This window comes from Thermobia domestica, chromosome 2 (genome assembly GCF_964235325.1).
Source record: "Thermobia domestica chromosome 2, izTheDome1.hap1.1, whole genome shotgun sequence".
Lineage (NCBI taxonomy): Eukaryota > Metazoa > Arthropoda > Insecta > Zygentoma > Lepismatidae > Thermobia > Thermobia domestica.
In genome coordinates, this window is record NC_137455.1 from 318,667,358 (window position 1) to 318,683,324 (window position 15,967).

The following is a 15,967-nucleotide window of genomic DNA, read 5'->3' on the forward strand; positions in this document are numbered from 1 at the left end:
TGGGAAAAATGTTCAATTCGCACACTACCGGCATCTTTGCAAATACAAAAAATAGCACTTACAACTAGATAGGTACGTTCTTTTTTATTTTCGTATCAGTCGATAAGTAAATCAAAGTCACTTTGTTACCCTCTTGGTAAGTTCGTAGATATTCAATGAATAATCCCTAAAAGTATGAGCGTCCAGCTCGTTCGGGAACTGACGCGGCTTTAAGTATACTATATCCTATAAACAATTTAATGATTAGTAATTAACAATCTGTATTGTGATTAGTATTTAACAACTCCTATGTTCAATGATGAGTATAGTGACTTAATTAATATGATTACTATGTAATTAAATTATTTTGTATTTGTATATAAGTATTAATACTTATTCCAATTATACTATAGTAATAATAAGTAGTTTGGTAGTAATAGTAGTACGTTGAATTATTTTAAATAATCTATTCTGTTTTATTAAACAATTGCGATCATTATTTCATCACGGAAGGTAATCTGGAGAAATGCCAGCTACGGAACTTTACCCAAAGTGACTACCTACCAGAGCTTCGTGGGTATTTTCGCATAAAAGCGATTTTTCAAAGTAATAACGCTTATGTCTTTCTGCAGCGAATTTGTATTGAGGAGTGCAACACCGCATATTAAACACAATGTTAGGTACTAAGAGTCTCTCTTGGTGAAAAAGGAAGATTATGTAATTAAAGTGAATTTGGAACGAGGTTCTGTACCTGCACACAACATAATGAACACTGCCAAGTCATGAGAAAAATTAAACTAAATACGTACTCAAAAATGTAAATAACCATTATACAATTGAAACACTACATTAAGGCTGCTTTTCAACCACTTACATGTAATTTTAAAATGGTTGACTTCCGAAGTGCATTCAGATAATTGAGTATATGTATTGTACAAGGTGTAGTTGTTTGCAATATTTATAATGTACCTTATGCACTAAAAAGTTCTACACAAATTATTTGCAGTGTTTCATTGTACACACTTCATGAAAACGCATTTTTGTAGGTGTATGGACGTACCATATTCAATTAAAGCCTATTTCGGAACTTTTGATTCATATTGACAGTTTACACTCCATAATGATGAATCTCTCTTATCCTTCCAGGCTACAGTATACATGTTTTATTTTCCGGTGCAACAATAAATAATTATTGTATCACATGATTTTTATGATCCTTATCGATAAATGGCAACAATAACAAGAGGAACAGATGTTAAAATTAAACTCTTCTATTTATACTGTAGATAGAGGTATGAAATCAAAGATGCTGCTTAAGTTATGAACTTTATGTTATATTTAAAGATTAAACTAAATATATTGACTTACCTTCCACTTTTAAGGTGTCTTCTAATACTTCTGTCACAAAATGGTGTATTTCTTCCTTACAATGATATGTTTTATCTTCAGAACTTACAATAAAGCATCAAATAAGCATGCTTATGATAGTAAGTTTGCCCTACAGGATGTGACGTATGAGCTTCGTGACGTCAGCGCCCTCAGGCCTTTATAACGGTGGCTACGCATCGAGTCATTTGTGTGCTAAAGAAGGACGTAATTGACTCGTTGCTATTTATAAGACCTATCCATCATCACTACTTCTTGTCTTTAACGGACAGCGACAAGTAAGGAGATGATGATGATGTGTACTGTGACAGTAATGATGATTCATAATGTTCCAGTATGCCTTCCTTACTCATGTTTCTGTTTACATTGATATTGCCACTTTGTTTTTTTATATATATATATATTTAATTTCGTTTAGTGCTGTGCATTGTTTTTGTCAACATACGGTTCTGCTACACAAAGGTTTGGATGGCAAAGTAACATAAGTCAATATTACTCATAATTTTAATACTGATGTGTTTATTAGAGTAAATATTGGTAATTCTACAAACTTATGAACTTATAGCTACATAACTATTCTTCACAGATAAACGTCTCGTTAAATAGAGATAAAAATATATAATACTTGTAAAATTTCCTGCATTTATTTTAATATGTATCTCAACATCTAGAAATCTTTTCCCTCCAACCCCTCAATTATGTGCTATTTTACTGAAAATACAAGAACTCTAAATATATATTCTGACACTCTGCACTTTCCGAGTTGGCAACATATCTTAGCAACATAAAGAATTCACAATACAACTTTACCTTCTCTTCGATTTTTCTATATCGATTCTAATAAAAGTCTCAATATTTCAAAATGTCTCAAAAGTGACTTACGCCATCCAAAGCATCAAATGCCAAATGATGATTAAATATGGTCAATTAAATATGAAAGATAGAGGCAAATCTGCCCCATGTCTTCTTAGAAAGGTAAAGTAATTAATTTATTCTATTCATGGAGTAGGTCGGAAGAACGTTAACTTAATTGTAGAACACTTCTCTCTATTGCGAAACTGTTTCATTATTTTAATACTTTGAATGTTCAAAAGAAACTTATTACTTTCACTTTTGATGTACACAAATAAACAAGATTATCCAATACGTCAGTTAAAAGTATTTTAGGCATAAGAAAAACATAGGTCTTACATGGGCTGAGATTCACCAACTTGTGGCATGTTGGACACAGCAGAGTAACTTTCTGGTCTTCCAAGGGAAATCCTGAATCTAGCTTTGTATCCTGGTTCATCAAATGACGGGAATGCTCTTCTCGCTCCTGTTGGTTGGAACTGAGTTACTGCTAACCATCTGTATTAAAATTACAATTATTTTAAAGGAAATATACATAATCTATGAAAAATATCTATACTGTATATTTCGTACGATAAAGTAAACATGTCAGATAAAAAGTTTTTCTTTTTCAAATAAGGGACTTAAATCCATATAAGAAACGAGAAATATTCGTCATATAAACGTAACTAAGAAAGCACTGTCGCTTTTGATGAAGATCTGTGTTCCGTTGGTCTTCACACCTTGAGCTGAGTGTGAATGGAGATAAAGCAAAGATCAGTTATTGGTCTGGATATATCTAACATACCATCAAACTGGTGACGGCGGTTCAGTTACACCGGAAATTGCGTAAGGACAGTGAACATGGGAGCTCCACAGAGCTTCATACGGGCATGCATGCTGTACGAGTTCAAACTGGGGTCAAATGCTGCTACAGTGGGCTGGAAGATGTGCCAAAACTTTTGGTGAGGGTGTCGTGACAATGCAGTAGTGCTTTAACAAGTTTAGGAACGTTGACGAAACCCTCGAAGTTTAAGAACGTTGACGACAAATCAACTGCCGGAAGACCAACACATGTACAAAATGAAGATCATCAAGCAGTGATTCATATGAATAGTAGTCAGATATGTGAGGAACCTGGACTACAATTTCTTGTGAGTGGAGAAACCATTCAGCAGTACCTCCATCAACTTCGGAAGCACTACAAGTTGGGTCGATGGCTCCCACATGATTTGACTCCAGGTCAGAAAATACGGCGAGCAGACACCTGTTTCTGTCTCGTCTGTGGAAGGAGCCATTTCTGGAACGATTGATGACATGTGATGCAAAGTGGGTCCTGTACGAAAGTCCAGGGCGTCGTCATCATTTGTTAGCATCCCATGAACAGGTTCCAAAACAGCCGAAACTAGCATTGCACCAAAAGGTCCTCCTGTGTGTTTGGTAAACTGCTCGCGGCATCTTGCATCGTGAACTCCTAGCAGCTGGTCAGAGCACCAATGGAACTGTGTACTGTCAGCAGTTGAACCGTGTTCAAGAAAAACTCAAAACGCTGGAGCCAGCACTTCTGAATCGCAAATGGGTTCTCCTGTTCCAGGACAAAGCTAAGGCCCACGTATCTAGGATGACCCGGGAAACCATTCTACGCCTTGCATGGGAAACACTATTGCATTTGCTACACTTCCCGTACATTGCACCGTCCGATTATTATCTGTTGCATTTCTTGGATAATCAATTTAGGGAACGCCAGTTCAAATCCCTAGTAGAGGTGCAAAATGCACTTGATACTTTCTTCGGTTCACGGCCCACCAAGTTCTAGCGATATGGAATCGCTGGCCTTCCAGAATGTTGTCAGAATGTCGTCGATACTGATGGGCACTATTTTAGATCGTTCAGGTACGTCTTAGGTGGTATATCGATGTTCGAAGGTGGTGGGTGAAAAAGCAACAGAACTTTCTTGGTTACCTTAATAGAAGCAGTTAAGTAAATAACACTCCACCCGCAACGCTTAAAATCTGAATTCTATTTCATATATAAATAAAATACTCTAAATTATTAAATTGATTAAATCGGAATAGAAAACGTACATAATAGCCAATAGGCACTCATCAATCTCATCATAAGCTAAACTATCCTTGTCAAACACATCATTAGAGCTCTTTTATAGGTGCATCCTAATTTGTATTGTCAATGTATGTACTCAAACACAGAGATAAAACTCTTAACATCAGACAGTAATGTAAAGTAAAACTCGAACGAACCTTCAAAGACACAACAATACAAAGTAAAATATTTCCAGAAATACGAAGATACTCAGCCATTATTGACAGGTTATTTGCTACACTAAGAAAGCTTATCATTGTCACCAAACCTCTTCGTTATCGCTTAGCAACTGTTAAACAAACTTTGCGTTAAACATTTATTCTCTATACGCTCGTGTACGTGCAGAAGTTAAAAAGTCTCGAGAACTACTTGATGGAGCACCATCAATATTTGCCTGAATGTACAGGGTCGAAACTTACTTGTAGATAACAAGTCGTTTGTTCACTTGAACCACTCATTTAACCCCAGATTATGGCCAATAAACAATTTGTTCCTTATTCATTGTTATGGGAGTAAATATGTATTTCAAGGTTGAGAAAAAATTCCCAGTGATGTTGAGAATAGCGGTTAATTATCATTCTCAAGATGGAAAACCGTAATCTGCTTGTGAAAAATTATACAATGATAAAACGAAACTAAAATGACATTTTACGCGACAAATCTAGATTTAAAAATGAATGAAAAAGCAAAAATTGAAACTTAGAATTTTTCACGTTGTGTACACAGGAGCAAATCGAACAATTGTACATATTGTAAACTGTGAAATATTACTATTTTATCTCTTCACACAATCAATTGATTTAACCCCCTTTTAACTCCCATCATGACCTACATCTCATTCCATAGTTTGCGACAAAGAACTAGTGGTTTCCTATACTCTTTTATATTATTAATCTACTGCTCTTTTCTCCACCACCTTCTACCACCTCGTCTTTGGTTTCTACTCGTACCAACCAATTTTCTCCAGCGTACCCCTTCAACAAAGAGAGTGCCACGCGTGATTTCTGTGCTCATAGTCGGAAGTTCGATTTGCGACAAAGATGGTTGTCTTGGGCAGGAACTTAATTACATATTCGGATTCCACTTCAAGCAGTAAATCCAGTCTTACATAGCCCATGTGATGAAAAGGAATCTCAACATTCAAAATGACCAGTTAATACATTTTATCTACTCTTCTCGTCACCTATATTTCGAACGTTTCTATTAGATTTTTCAGCATCTATGAGAAGTAACTTTATTAAAATGAAAATGAAAATTCAATTAAGAAAATATCTGTACACTTTTAATTTTAAACAAAGATAGAAGTATTCAACAAAAATAACAAAATCAAAAAGTTCCTTGCTTCATAATTAAGAGATTAGCTACTGTAAATTAACTTACTTTTTCTTCCTACTACATAATGCTAATGTGTCAATACTGCGTACAGTAAACGACAGGTATATCCTCTTCCATTAACTAAGTATTAAAATAAATCGTTTAATTAACTGATGTCAGTGATACGTATCTTGTTTCCCCTTCACTTGTTGTATAGTAATCTGTGTGGAATCCTGTTTGATAAGGGAGCAAAATTTCAGTGAAGTTTAAACTCAATTCATATTGTTGTCCTGGGTGAAGAGTCTCTTCCAACTGAACTATGTAGAACTCCAAATCTCCATTGTATTCATGGCCTGTGATCACAATCTTCGATCCGGATGATACATTCACCAATTGCAATTAACATTATATACAGTAAAAGAGAGCTATCATGTTGCATTAACTAGGTTAGGATTAATATAACTTGAATAATTAACTAATGTTTATCTTACGTACCGTCTTTCTCCATCTCTTGTTCTGTAGTAATCTCTGTAGAATCCTGTTTCACTCCATCCTTCATAGCTCAAAGTTCCAGTGAAGTTTAAACTTAATTCATACTGTTGTCCTGGCTGAAGAGTCTCTTCCAATTGTACTATATAGAACTCCAAATATTCATCATACTCATGTCCTGTGATAGAAATCTCTGATCCAGATGATACATTAACCACTTGCACAGTCTTTTCGTCTATTGTTATGTCAACAATATGTAGAGTTACATTATTAGTTTCGTGTGTTACATTAACTACAATGCTCTCAGCACCAAGAAAGATGAAATTTCTATCTTCGAAGAAAGGTATCAAAGTGATAGTATAAACATCAGGAACTACGTAGCCAGACAAACGAGTATCAGGCCCATCTCTTAGCTGGGGAGGGAATTGTCCAAAAGGTGTAGGTACGGGTATTCCTTGAACATTATGTCCTATTCCAAACACCAACAATAGTATTAGGAAGAGAGCTTGAATTCTGAAAGTTCCCATGATATATTTTCTTCAAGAACTAGAAGTAGATCAATAGATTAATAAATGATATCATGCATTCTCAATAATACTTATAATAATAACTGACAAATACACATTTTTTGATTCACAGGTTTATATAGAGATTAATGTTTCTTTCCAACACAGGCTAGAGTGTCATTTGCCAGGTGCCCAGTATTTACACATTCTTTTAGAAAATTATGCTGCCGTCTACTCGAGAACTCTATTCTAATAGCGTAATTCACTTTTAGCATGTCAGGTTTCCAGTCTACAAGTGTCGGTTAATTGAAAGTCACCAAGTACAATAGACCGATCTAGATGTTCTTGATTTGCCTCTACTTGGAGCCGACATGAATCGTGTCGAAAATGTGTGTAAAGAGTGATCAAAGTACGCTTTCCTCATCCGCCACCCACGACACAATCTACTTTGTGAGATTTAGAAGAGGCATGGGAGGAAGTTACTTCTACATTCTAATTGATGGGATTCCGCGAAGAATACAAGCGGTTGTTAGTGCAGAAACACATTGGATATCTTTCCAATATGGAGACGAGTTTATATAAAACAGACTCTTTGAAAGCTATATTAATAAATTCCAAAACACTTGAAATTTTAACTATTTAAAGGATTGCCACATATATATATATATATATATATATATATATATATATATATATATATATATATATATATATATATATAGAAATCATACATTTGAGAAAAGAAAATTGCATAATACTTTAATCGGAGATCGAACACGCGCTAACAAATACATCAGCAGGGAGTATTGTTTCATGTAAGAGCTTCACGCTCTTCCTGCAGATTAAGATATCCTTCGTAATTCACTGACGTGTAATAAAAAGCATATTCTAAATCAAGTAGAAATAAATTGCTAACAAACATTACGGAAGACAGGACATACCAGAACCACAGTTACGAATGAAAGTAGACCTCTATTGCAAAAGCAATATAATTTCCCAGTGTTTCTGAGCGTTCTCGCACTGTAACTTAATAACTGGATAATAGTAATGCTGAACAAAACGCCACAGAAATGTTAGCTAAACTCCTGTCTGTATCTACCATTGGGCACTCAATACTAACCTCAAGAACAAATGAGTGTTATGCATTATAGAACCTTCACTTAAATAGATGTTTACAGAGAAAATCAAACATTGGAGAGGCAAGTTTTTTACGAAACAAGTAGATAATTGAGAAAGTTTTATAATGCATGTGATTAAGTTTTGAAGCCACGAGACAACAATCCTAAAATTTTCCAGACAATACGTAATGTGAAAATTGATTATAAAAGTGGCTAAATTACTGTTTTAGAAAAATATAATTTACTATACTTATTGGAAATATAAGCATTCTTTATGAACCCATAAGCATACTGACAATACTTATGAAACTTTTGAAAACAAAAATGTCAAATAGTAATAATGCAAGAATGGCATTTCCTCTTACTTTGATATCGTGTTAACTTTCGAAGATATGTGGTACTTTAATTATTTTTCACATACCAAAAATTCAATAAAATAAAATAAAGAATTATAATACTACACAAATTTCTTCATAGGGCACTTAAACTGCCTACCATCTCTTTCCTATTGATTGACTTTACACTAACGTGTTTATCAATTACCTGTTCTAACCCAAGATGTGATTTCATTATGATAGTGTTCCAATTCGTTCTTTTAATAGATAATTTGCACTGTTTGCTTTATTTATACGGAATCTGCAGATATAAGAAGTGTTAGAAATATTTGATTAAATGTGTGTTTCTGAATTTACATTGTTCCCACTGTCAGTAGATTCCACTGCCAGTAGTGCCAAAGGTCTCAGATATACGTACGTTGAACTGCACAATTCTGTCCCATTCTAGAAAAATGCTCTTTTCAATAGAGTTGGTAATTTTCGTAATTTCGGCAAGTTAAATTTCTTTGTTTCTAATTTTTTTATTCTAAAATAACATTGAACTCAAACATTACAAACATGTTTGTAGTTTGTAATTAACCTTTCCTACTGTAGAGGTTTCAATTTGTCTAAAATATAATGTAAACGGAGATACTTTGAAAAAGAAAGGTTAAAGAGACGCAAAAATATTTTTGCTCATACCTGCACAGTGTACACAGTCTATTTTCCACATTACTAGGGTTGAGCGAGTTAGTCTGGGACCCACTCTAAAGTTTTGTCCACCAGAGCTCGGTGTGAAATAGCTTGGTGATCTTTCAAATTTACTAGCGTTTCCAAACTTCAGCGCTAGGCATTAAAATACTGTAGTACGTGAGAGGAAAGGGCCTCTCCTTTTATAAGAACTTAGTTTGGAAATTGGCTTATCATTCCAGAAATTAAGTTTATAATGCTTCTAATATCACTTATAACGTCCATGTTATCTTCCTTGTTAACCTGAGGTGTGGATGGAGCTGCGCAAATTCACTGAAAAGGTACACTCACCTTTCTTTACATCTCGCTATCCACGCCCCTGTATATAAAATATGAAACTACAAATACGTTCTCAATATCATAATAGTCATAATGACTCAATATAACACAATCTATATCACGTCATGCGAAGTGGTTTGACTCCCATGTTTGTTTTGCGATCTTTTGTCTGCAAAACCACCCTATTTTCCATTTAAAGGAGAAGATGATTATATATATAGTGTGTACATTTGAGAACGAGCCAGGCCAGTGCGATTACTGGTGAACCACAAAAGATGTGAGTATGCTTTTGATGGGAAACATGTATTGGCGGAGGGAGATATATGTGTATGTTATTGGCGATGAGCGAGAATATCACCCATTCTCCAAGCTCCCCAACTGAAGAAATTGAAATTGGAAGATATACCTTGTGACATATCAAATGAAAGGGTGTTGAAAAAGAAACTGGTTGGTAAAGAAAATATTGCAATCGGGCAATTGGGTCTCCAGCAACAACAAAAATGTCAATGATGTGGATAAAAACGTTTCCTCATAGTATTAACTGTCCCTATTATTAACCTGCTACACTGCCCCAGCTCTCCAACTATAAAATTTGAAATGGAAAGATATAACTTGCGACATCTTAAATGAAATTCTGTGAAAAAAGAAACATGTTTGTAAAGGAAATATTGAAATAGAACGAGTGGTTCTCCAGTAATGACAGAAAATGTACTGTTTACACACCTTTTGGTTGCAGTTACCATTATACTGGGTAGGGAAGACCAGGGACAATTGTAAAGAGGGTAAATTGTAACATTAGCCATTACTTGTAGAAGTGAGTTTCGAAATATCGTTTCTACAGGTAATTAGAGTCACTCATGCAAGGTGTATGTGGTAGCTCACGAATCTCTGCCGCGATTCTAATACGTTTATGCCGTCAGCCGCGGCAGAGATTCGTGAGCTAAGCTATAGAAGACTGGACAAGGAGAAACGTGATTTTGACAGAGCTAAGTAAATTTTTAACTGACTTGTTTTTATTTTCTCTTGATAGATATACGTTTACTGTATACAAACATCCTTTGCGTGTATTATCTATGTTCTTTCCTTAACAACGAGGACATTGTGTTTGGTGCTTTGACTCAATGTAATTATGAGAAATCATGGTATTTATCACTGACCGTTGAACGGATACAAATGTAACATAGCGATCGGAGACGAGACGATTACAATCGTTCCATACAAAGTTGTACTGAATCACTATGAAAATAAACGTACATTGTTTTATGTAATTAATAAAACAATGTACGTATTAAGTATGCTTTACCGGGATCTGGGGCCTCCCTTGACTTCTTTATACAGTTTTACAAACGTTTGTAATTGGCTGTGGATCACTGCTTTACGATGTTGTATCAGAATAGGCTGATTTTTCATTATGTCCCTTCCTTGTGATATCTTTAAATAGTCTATAAGATTTTAAAGACTCATTTGTCAAATAGACTACCTTTCTAGTTCATCAGAAGAAATTAACAATATAACTTTTCACTTGGTTTACTTAATCTCTCTCGTACAGTAGCGCATTCGTTGTTCGAGGTTTTGTGTGAGGGATGTATAAAGGACCTACAAATGCAGTGTGGATGTCTATTAGAAAATATCATTAGGATCTGGAACAGTGGCATAACAATAGAGTTTGCATTGCCTAGGGGCGCAGTTCGCTAGGGCATGAGGGCGCCAGTACGGATTTTGCCTAGAGATGCCAAACGTCATTGTTACGTCTTTAAGTGTGCAGAGCCGTCATAAAAAAGGAAAACAACAATGTTTAAATCTCAACCCTATACAGAAAGAGGACATCTGGACAACTACAAAAAATTCTGTTTCGTATAATCTGTGGCTGGACTTTTGTGAACATGTGTATTAGTTTGAGTAGATCTTCCGATGCAAAATCGTTGCCTAATAGGGGAATGGCATCCACCAAGAAGGCGTGAGTGAACTTATGGTGGAAAAAGACGCACTTCTGCAAAACGTAGTTCATTAAAATCTGAACTCTAAAATCCGCGACCGTAATTACGCGCATCTAATCGTGTCATTAGGGTTAAAAGTACTTTATTCTACTAAAACGACACAAGATCAAAGTGAAAATAATATTTTACGTAGTAACATGTGAGACACAATATATAATATGTTGTAAACTACATGTAAGTATATAAAAGGGGCAATAAAAGAAATATCCAAGTCCAAGAAATTTATATACGCCAAACGAAAATCAGTGTTGTTTAATCCAAAAAGTTTCTTCTCTCTCCGCATGATTAATTATAAGTTGCATGGCTGCTAATGGTGTAATATTTGCGCTTTAAAGGTATAACTGAACGAAAATTAAACCGGTATTTCGTACAGTTATTTACATGATGATTCATAGTATATTTGCGCAATTGAAGGAACTGGTCACTAAATGATTTATATTCTTGATTCAAGTCCCAATGCGGTAATACCAAATGAAGTTCCGAACAGTTCATGAAACGTAATCTGAAGTTGAAGAGGGTAATAGGATTTATCATCACTAGGAACCGAAACCAGATTACTGATTCGGAACCAGCAGTTCCATATACATATTTGAAATACCAATTATTATTATGAAAATATCGTTCGAGCATGAGACAGAACCCAGGAAGTAACGTGAAACCCAATCTTACAGGTCACTGACTTGAATTTTTATGTTACGTCATATTTTAATCTTGGCTTGCTTCCATATTTAAGTTAGGCCGAAGAAACGGCCTAATGTGGCACGGTACCATATTGAGAGCTAATGTGGCACGGTACCGGTAACAAATAACTCATCATTCATGCATCTTGTTCACGCGTGGAATATGTAATTTTTAAATATGAATTCTTTTAAAGTTGAGGATGTAATCTATACTCTTAGTTTGTTGTCTCCAGGAGAGAATCCAGAGGGAAGAACTTTCTTATTTTATTCATATATAAAATAAGGTAACTTTCTTATTTTATATATAAATATAAATAAAACCCATCCCAGAGTTTGGAGCTCTTAAAGTAGCTCAAAGTAGGATCATTACAACACACCGTCCCCCCAGAAGTCCGTACTGGATCCGCCCCTGGTTGTCATCATCTGTTGTTAAACCAATCAGTATTATTATTATTAATATTATCAGTATTATTTAACTATATACATTGTTTTGCCATGCCATATATATTATACTTTCCATTAAAAGCATCATGTTACAATTGTCCCAAAGCTCTGTTATAATTAACCCTGGCACGGGGACGTTTGTAACAAGACAAACACTGTCATAAAAAGCATCGTAACTTTCTATATTAGAAATTGTCATGTATGAAAAAAGGAATGGAATAACAAAGCTTCACTTAATACATGTGTAATTTTCAGACTTATTGGAGCATAAACATGTATGAAAGAAAATAAAATGTAAAATTTGTTACATTCCCGGTCTCTCCTAATTTGTAGAAACGTAAAATCAGCAAGCAGGCTTGTTGTGTATTTGAAAATAGCCAAAGGGTAGAAGTTATGACAACGAAGAGCTACCGCAGACATGCAAAGGACAGTCGTCCCGTTTCGATAGCAACAAACTCAAGAATGGTAACCGCAGCCTATTGTAGTGATGCATTCACGGGGGCTGTGGCCTAGTCGATTGGTATCCAATTTGTCGTATCGTGTTTACAGTGGAGTGGGGTACCTATTGCGATTGTTTAAGTGGGTAAAAAAGGGTTTATAAGCAGCTGTTAAAATGGTGTATACTTTAAAGGAAGAGTGGAAATTATTTTTAGTTTTAGATCTACTGGAAGTGTTAGGGAAACTGCGAGACTTTTTCATGAAAAACATCCCGATAGAAATGTGGTCTACTCGTGCGTCCAGCAATTAGTTACTAAATTCACCGAGACTGGATCGGTTCCTAACAAGAAGCAGAGCGGTAGCAGAGTAGTTGACGAGCTAGCTGAAATTGAAGTGCTAGGAACCCTCATAGCTAATAAAACATCAATACGAAACAGTGTCACATATACTAGATTGTGTGTGTATTCTCTGCAGAAAATGTTAAAGGCTCATAAATTTCACCCTTACAAAATGCAAGATTTTCATGAACTACGAGAATACGATAGTGACAGGAGAGTGCAATTCTGTCAAAAATGCCGAACGCCCAATCTATTGAAACACATTTGCCTTTTTTTCGATGAATAGGCCTTTTATTTAGATAAGTTTGTCAACAAACACAATTACAGATATTTTGTAGATGAAAACCCACATCCTTTTGTTGAAGGCCATTCGCAATCTCCACAAAATACAGTCATTACATTAATAACTTATATTGTTACACTATAATAATAATAATTATTATTATTATTAGTAGTAGTAGTAGTAGTAGCAGTAATAGTAGTAGTTGTTGTAGTAGTACTAAAAATATCAAACAAATTTGTCGCGACATCCAGGATATTCACTAAAGTGTGTCAGTCAAAAAAGGTTGAGAACCACTACGATTAGCCACTAGATCATCATGAAGGGAATGGTTCATCCCTGATCTGAATCAAGCCCGTTTGCTTAGTAATCAGCATATAAAAGTTCCGTAAAGCAAGAAGTGTGTTGGAGGAGAGAAACTTGGACGATACTATGTTTTTTTAAATACATTTCGTAGTTATATTTCCAGATTTTCCTCTATCATTCAAACAACAGATGCAGGACCCATAGTTTATCTCGGACATAGTTGTGTTGTGAAATGGTTTCCCTGAAGTTTATGATTTGGCCACAAACATCATAAAAAGAGTCGCCAGACTCTTAGTTTAAGATTTCCAAAATGCCCACAAGGAACAAGGATCAGTGTATTTCAGCTAACAACTGTCGTACCAAATTTCAGCAATCACAAAAATGATTTTTCCATTGTGAAAAACACTGCTAAATATTTTTATCACTATTTTGCCCCAAGCGTAGATTGTTAATGCGGAATTTCAGATACAGGCATCTCAACAAATAAATAGTAATATCAGTTTCTTCTTAAATAAAAACCTTAAACAACAAATATAGCTTTGTTTCTTAGAAATAAATGGCAAGAAAAAAGTCTGTACCTCTTATGAGAAATAATTTAATATACGTACTTTGAAGCCTGATATTTTTTCGCAATATATATTACATCGATGCTTTACTTCTGTTTTATAGCATACGCCAGCTCCAAGGTGTCCTCACAAGAGAGAAAAATGTCCGAAATATCACTCCACACACGCCACTAATAACACATCTTATATACATAATTTATAACACATATTTCATCATGGATGTCATAAAAATGAAGTTTATTAGTCAATATAACATCTATCTGTCATTTTTTATCACGAAGAATTAGTAAATAACAATGCAACCCAAGGACAAAATGTGTCACATAATTTAATCATTCGAGTAAATACCGGTAGCATAATTGACAAGCATTGTAATTTGAAACGTATATTAAAAACGAAGAGATGATGAAAAACTATCCAACTTCACTTTCCATACGTTCATTTCATTTCTTCTCTTCTGAAATTGAAACACGATAGGAGATTCATGATTCATTCAAGTTTAGTTAAGAATTCTATTTTGATCTTTTCTAGTGAGATATTCATCGGACCATTCACTTTCAGCACCATGAAGCGAACCCACGGCTTAACATAGGACTTCAATTTCATTGTTTTCCTACCGGATGTCGAACCCTGTGTCATAGTCACAGACTCATTTACCGGGAACACATCCAAGAGGAAATTCCAAAATATTTAAGGTGATCCGCAACTTTTGCAGAATCTCAACGAACCACCTTTGTTATTGTCCCTCATCGCCTTAAACCTATCCTACATAACTCAAGTATATGTACAATATCTTCAGATAGTGTAAACACCAATAATACCAGTCTATTTATTTATTTTTCGTATACATGAAATACATAATTTGAAATTCTAATTTTCTACATGTTGTCTTTCTTGTGTAAGAAAATTTGAAATGTAATTAGGAAAGTATGCATTCGTTCCTGTAAGTGCTTGCAGAAAATATATAGAAATAAAATTAAAATACACATCAAATGCATTAAATACCAATATTGTAAAATGCATTCACAAAGATTTTTTTGTTATGAAAGATAATGGTTTCCTAATAATAATTTGTACATAGTTCCTATATTAGGAATCTGCTGCGAGAAACGACTACACATACTTCTGGCTTCCACACACAGTTCACTTGTCGCCAGTGATATCTAGCAAGTAAAGGACGAAGAGTCTGTGTTTCTTTCTATGTACACTTTGATATCAACTTGCTTTTTGTTTAACTTAGCTAGTTATCCTTGTTATTTGATAAAGGTACAGAGAGTAACATATGATGTTTGAGCATATGCAACACGTCTCTCATCATATTGTCGTGCGTAGGAGTGTATAGAGTACAAATAAAGTAAAAATTTCATTCTCAATTCTCACTGTAATATTCATACAGCGAGATGCTTGAACGAACATCATTTAACTCTGACTGTCCACCTCTTTGATGCCTAAAAGTAAAAACTAATTCAGAAAACTTGGACCGAAAGGCACATCAAGCACTTTGTTGTGATTTAATGCTGTTGCTGGCCACCTCGTATGGACAAGAATCAGACATTCGGCGACCACACTTAAATAATTATAATTTATCGTTCTGTATTTGCATACGAGAATAAATGTAAATTATTGTTCTCATTTCTAAATATTTTCTTTCTATTATAACCCTAAGGACAAGTCACTTTCTCACTATTAAGTACAACTGCAAGTGTATAAGCCATGTTTTGTAAAGCTGATGATGTTTACAAAATTTAATGTACAAATTAGTTGCTTTGATTACACACACACACACACAGACACACACACACACACACACACACATATATATATATATATATATATATATATATATATATAT

General features: G+C 34.7%; 1 protein-coding gene across 1 annotated transcript in view; it reads right to left on the bottom strand.

The window, feature by feature from the left end:
• LOC145679498 (aminopeptidase N-like) overlaps positions 1 to 15,967 on the bottom strand; it is a 92,410-nt gene that overhangs the window by 62,139 nt on the left and 14,304 nt on the right. Inside the window, exons 2-3 of the mRNA XM_081750077.1 lie at positions 6,106 to 6,334; positions 2,557 to 2,715 (exon numbers count right to left, since the gene is read on the bottom strand). Of these exons, the coding sequence (XP_081606203.1) occupies positions 2,557 to 2,715; positions 6,106 to 6,334 (388 nt within the window). The remainder of the gene's footprint in view (positions 1 to 2,556; positions 2,716 to 6,105; positions 6,335 to 15,967) is intronic.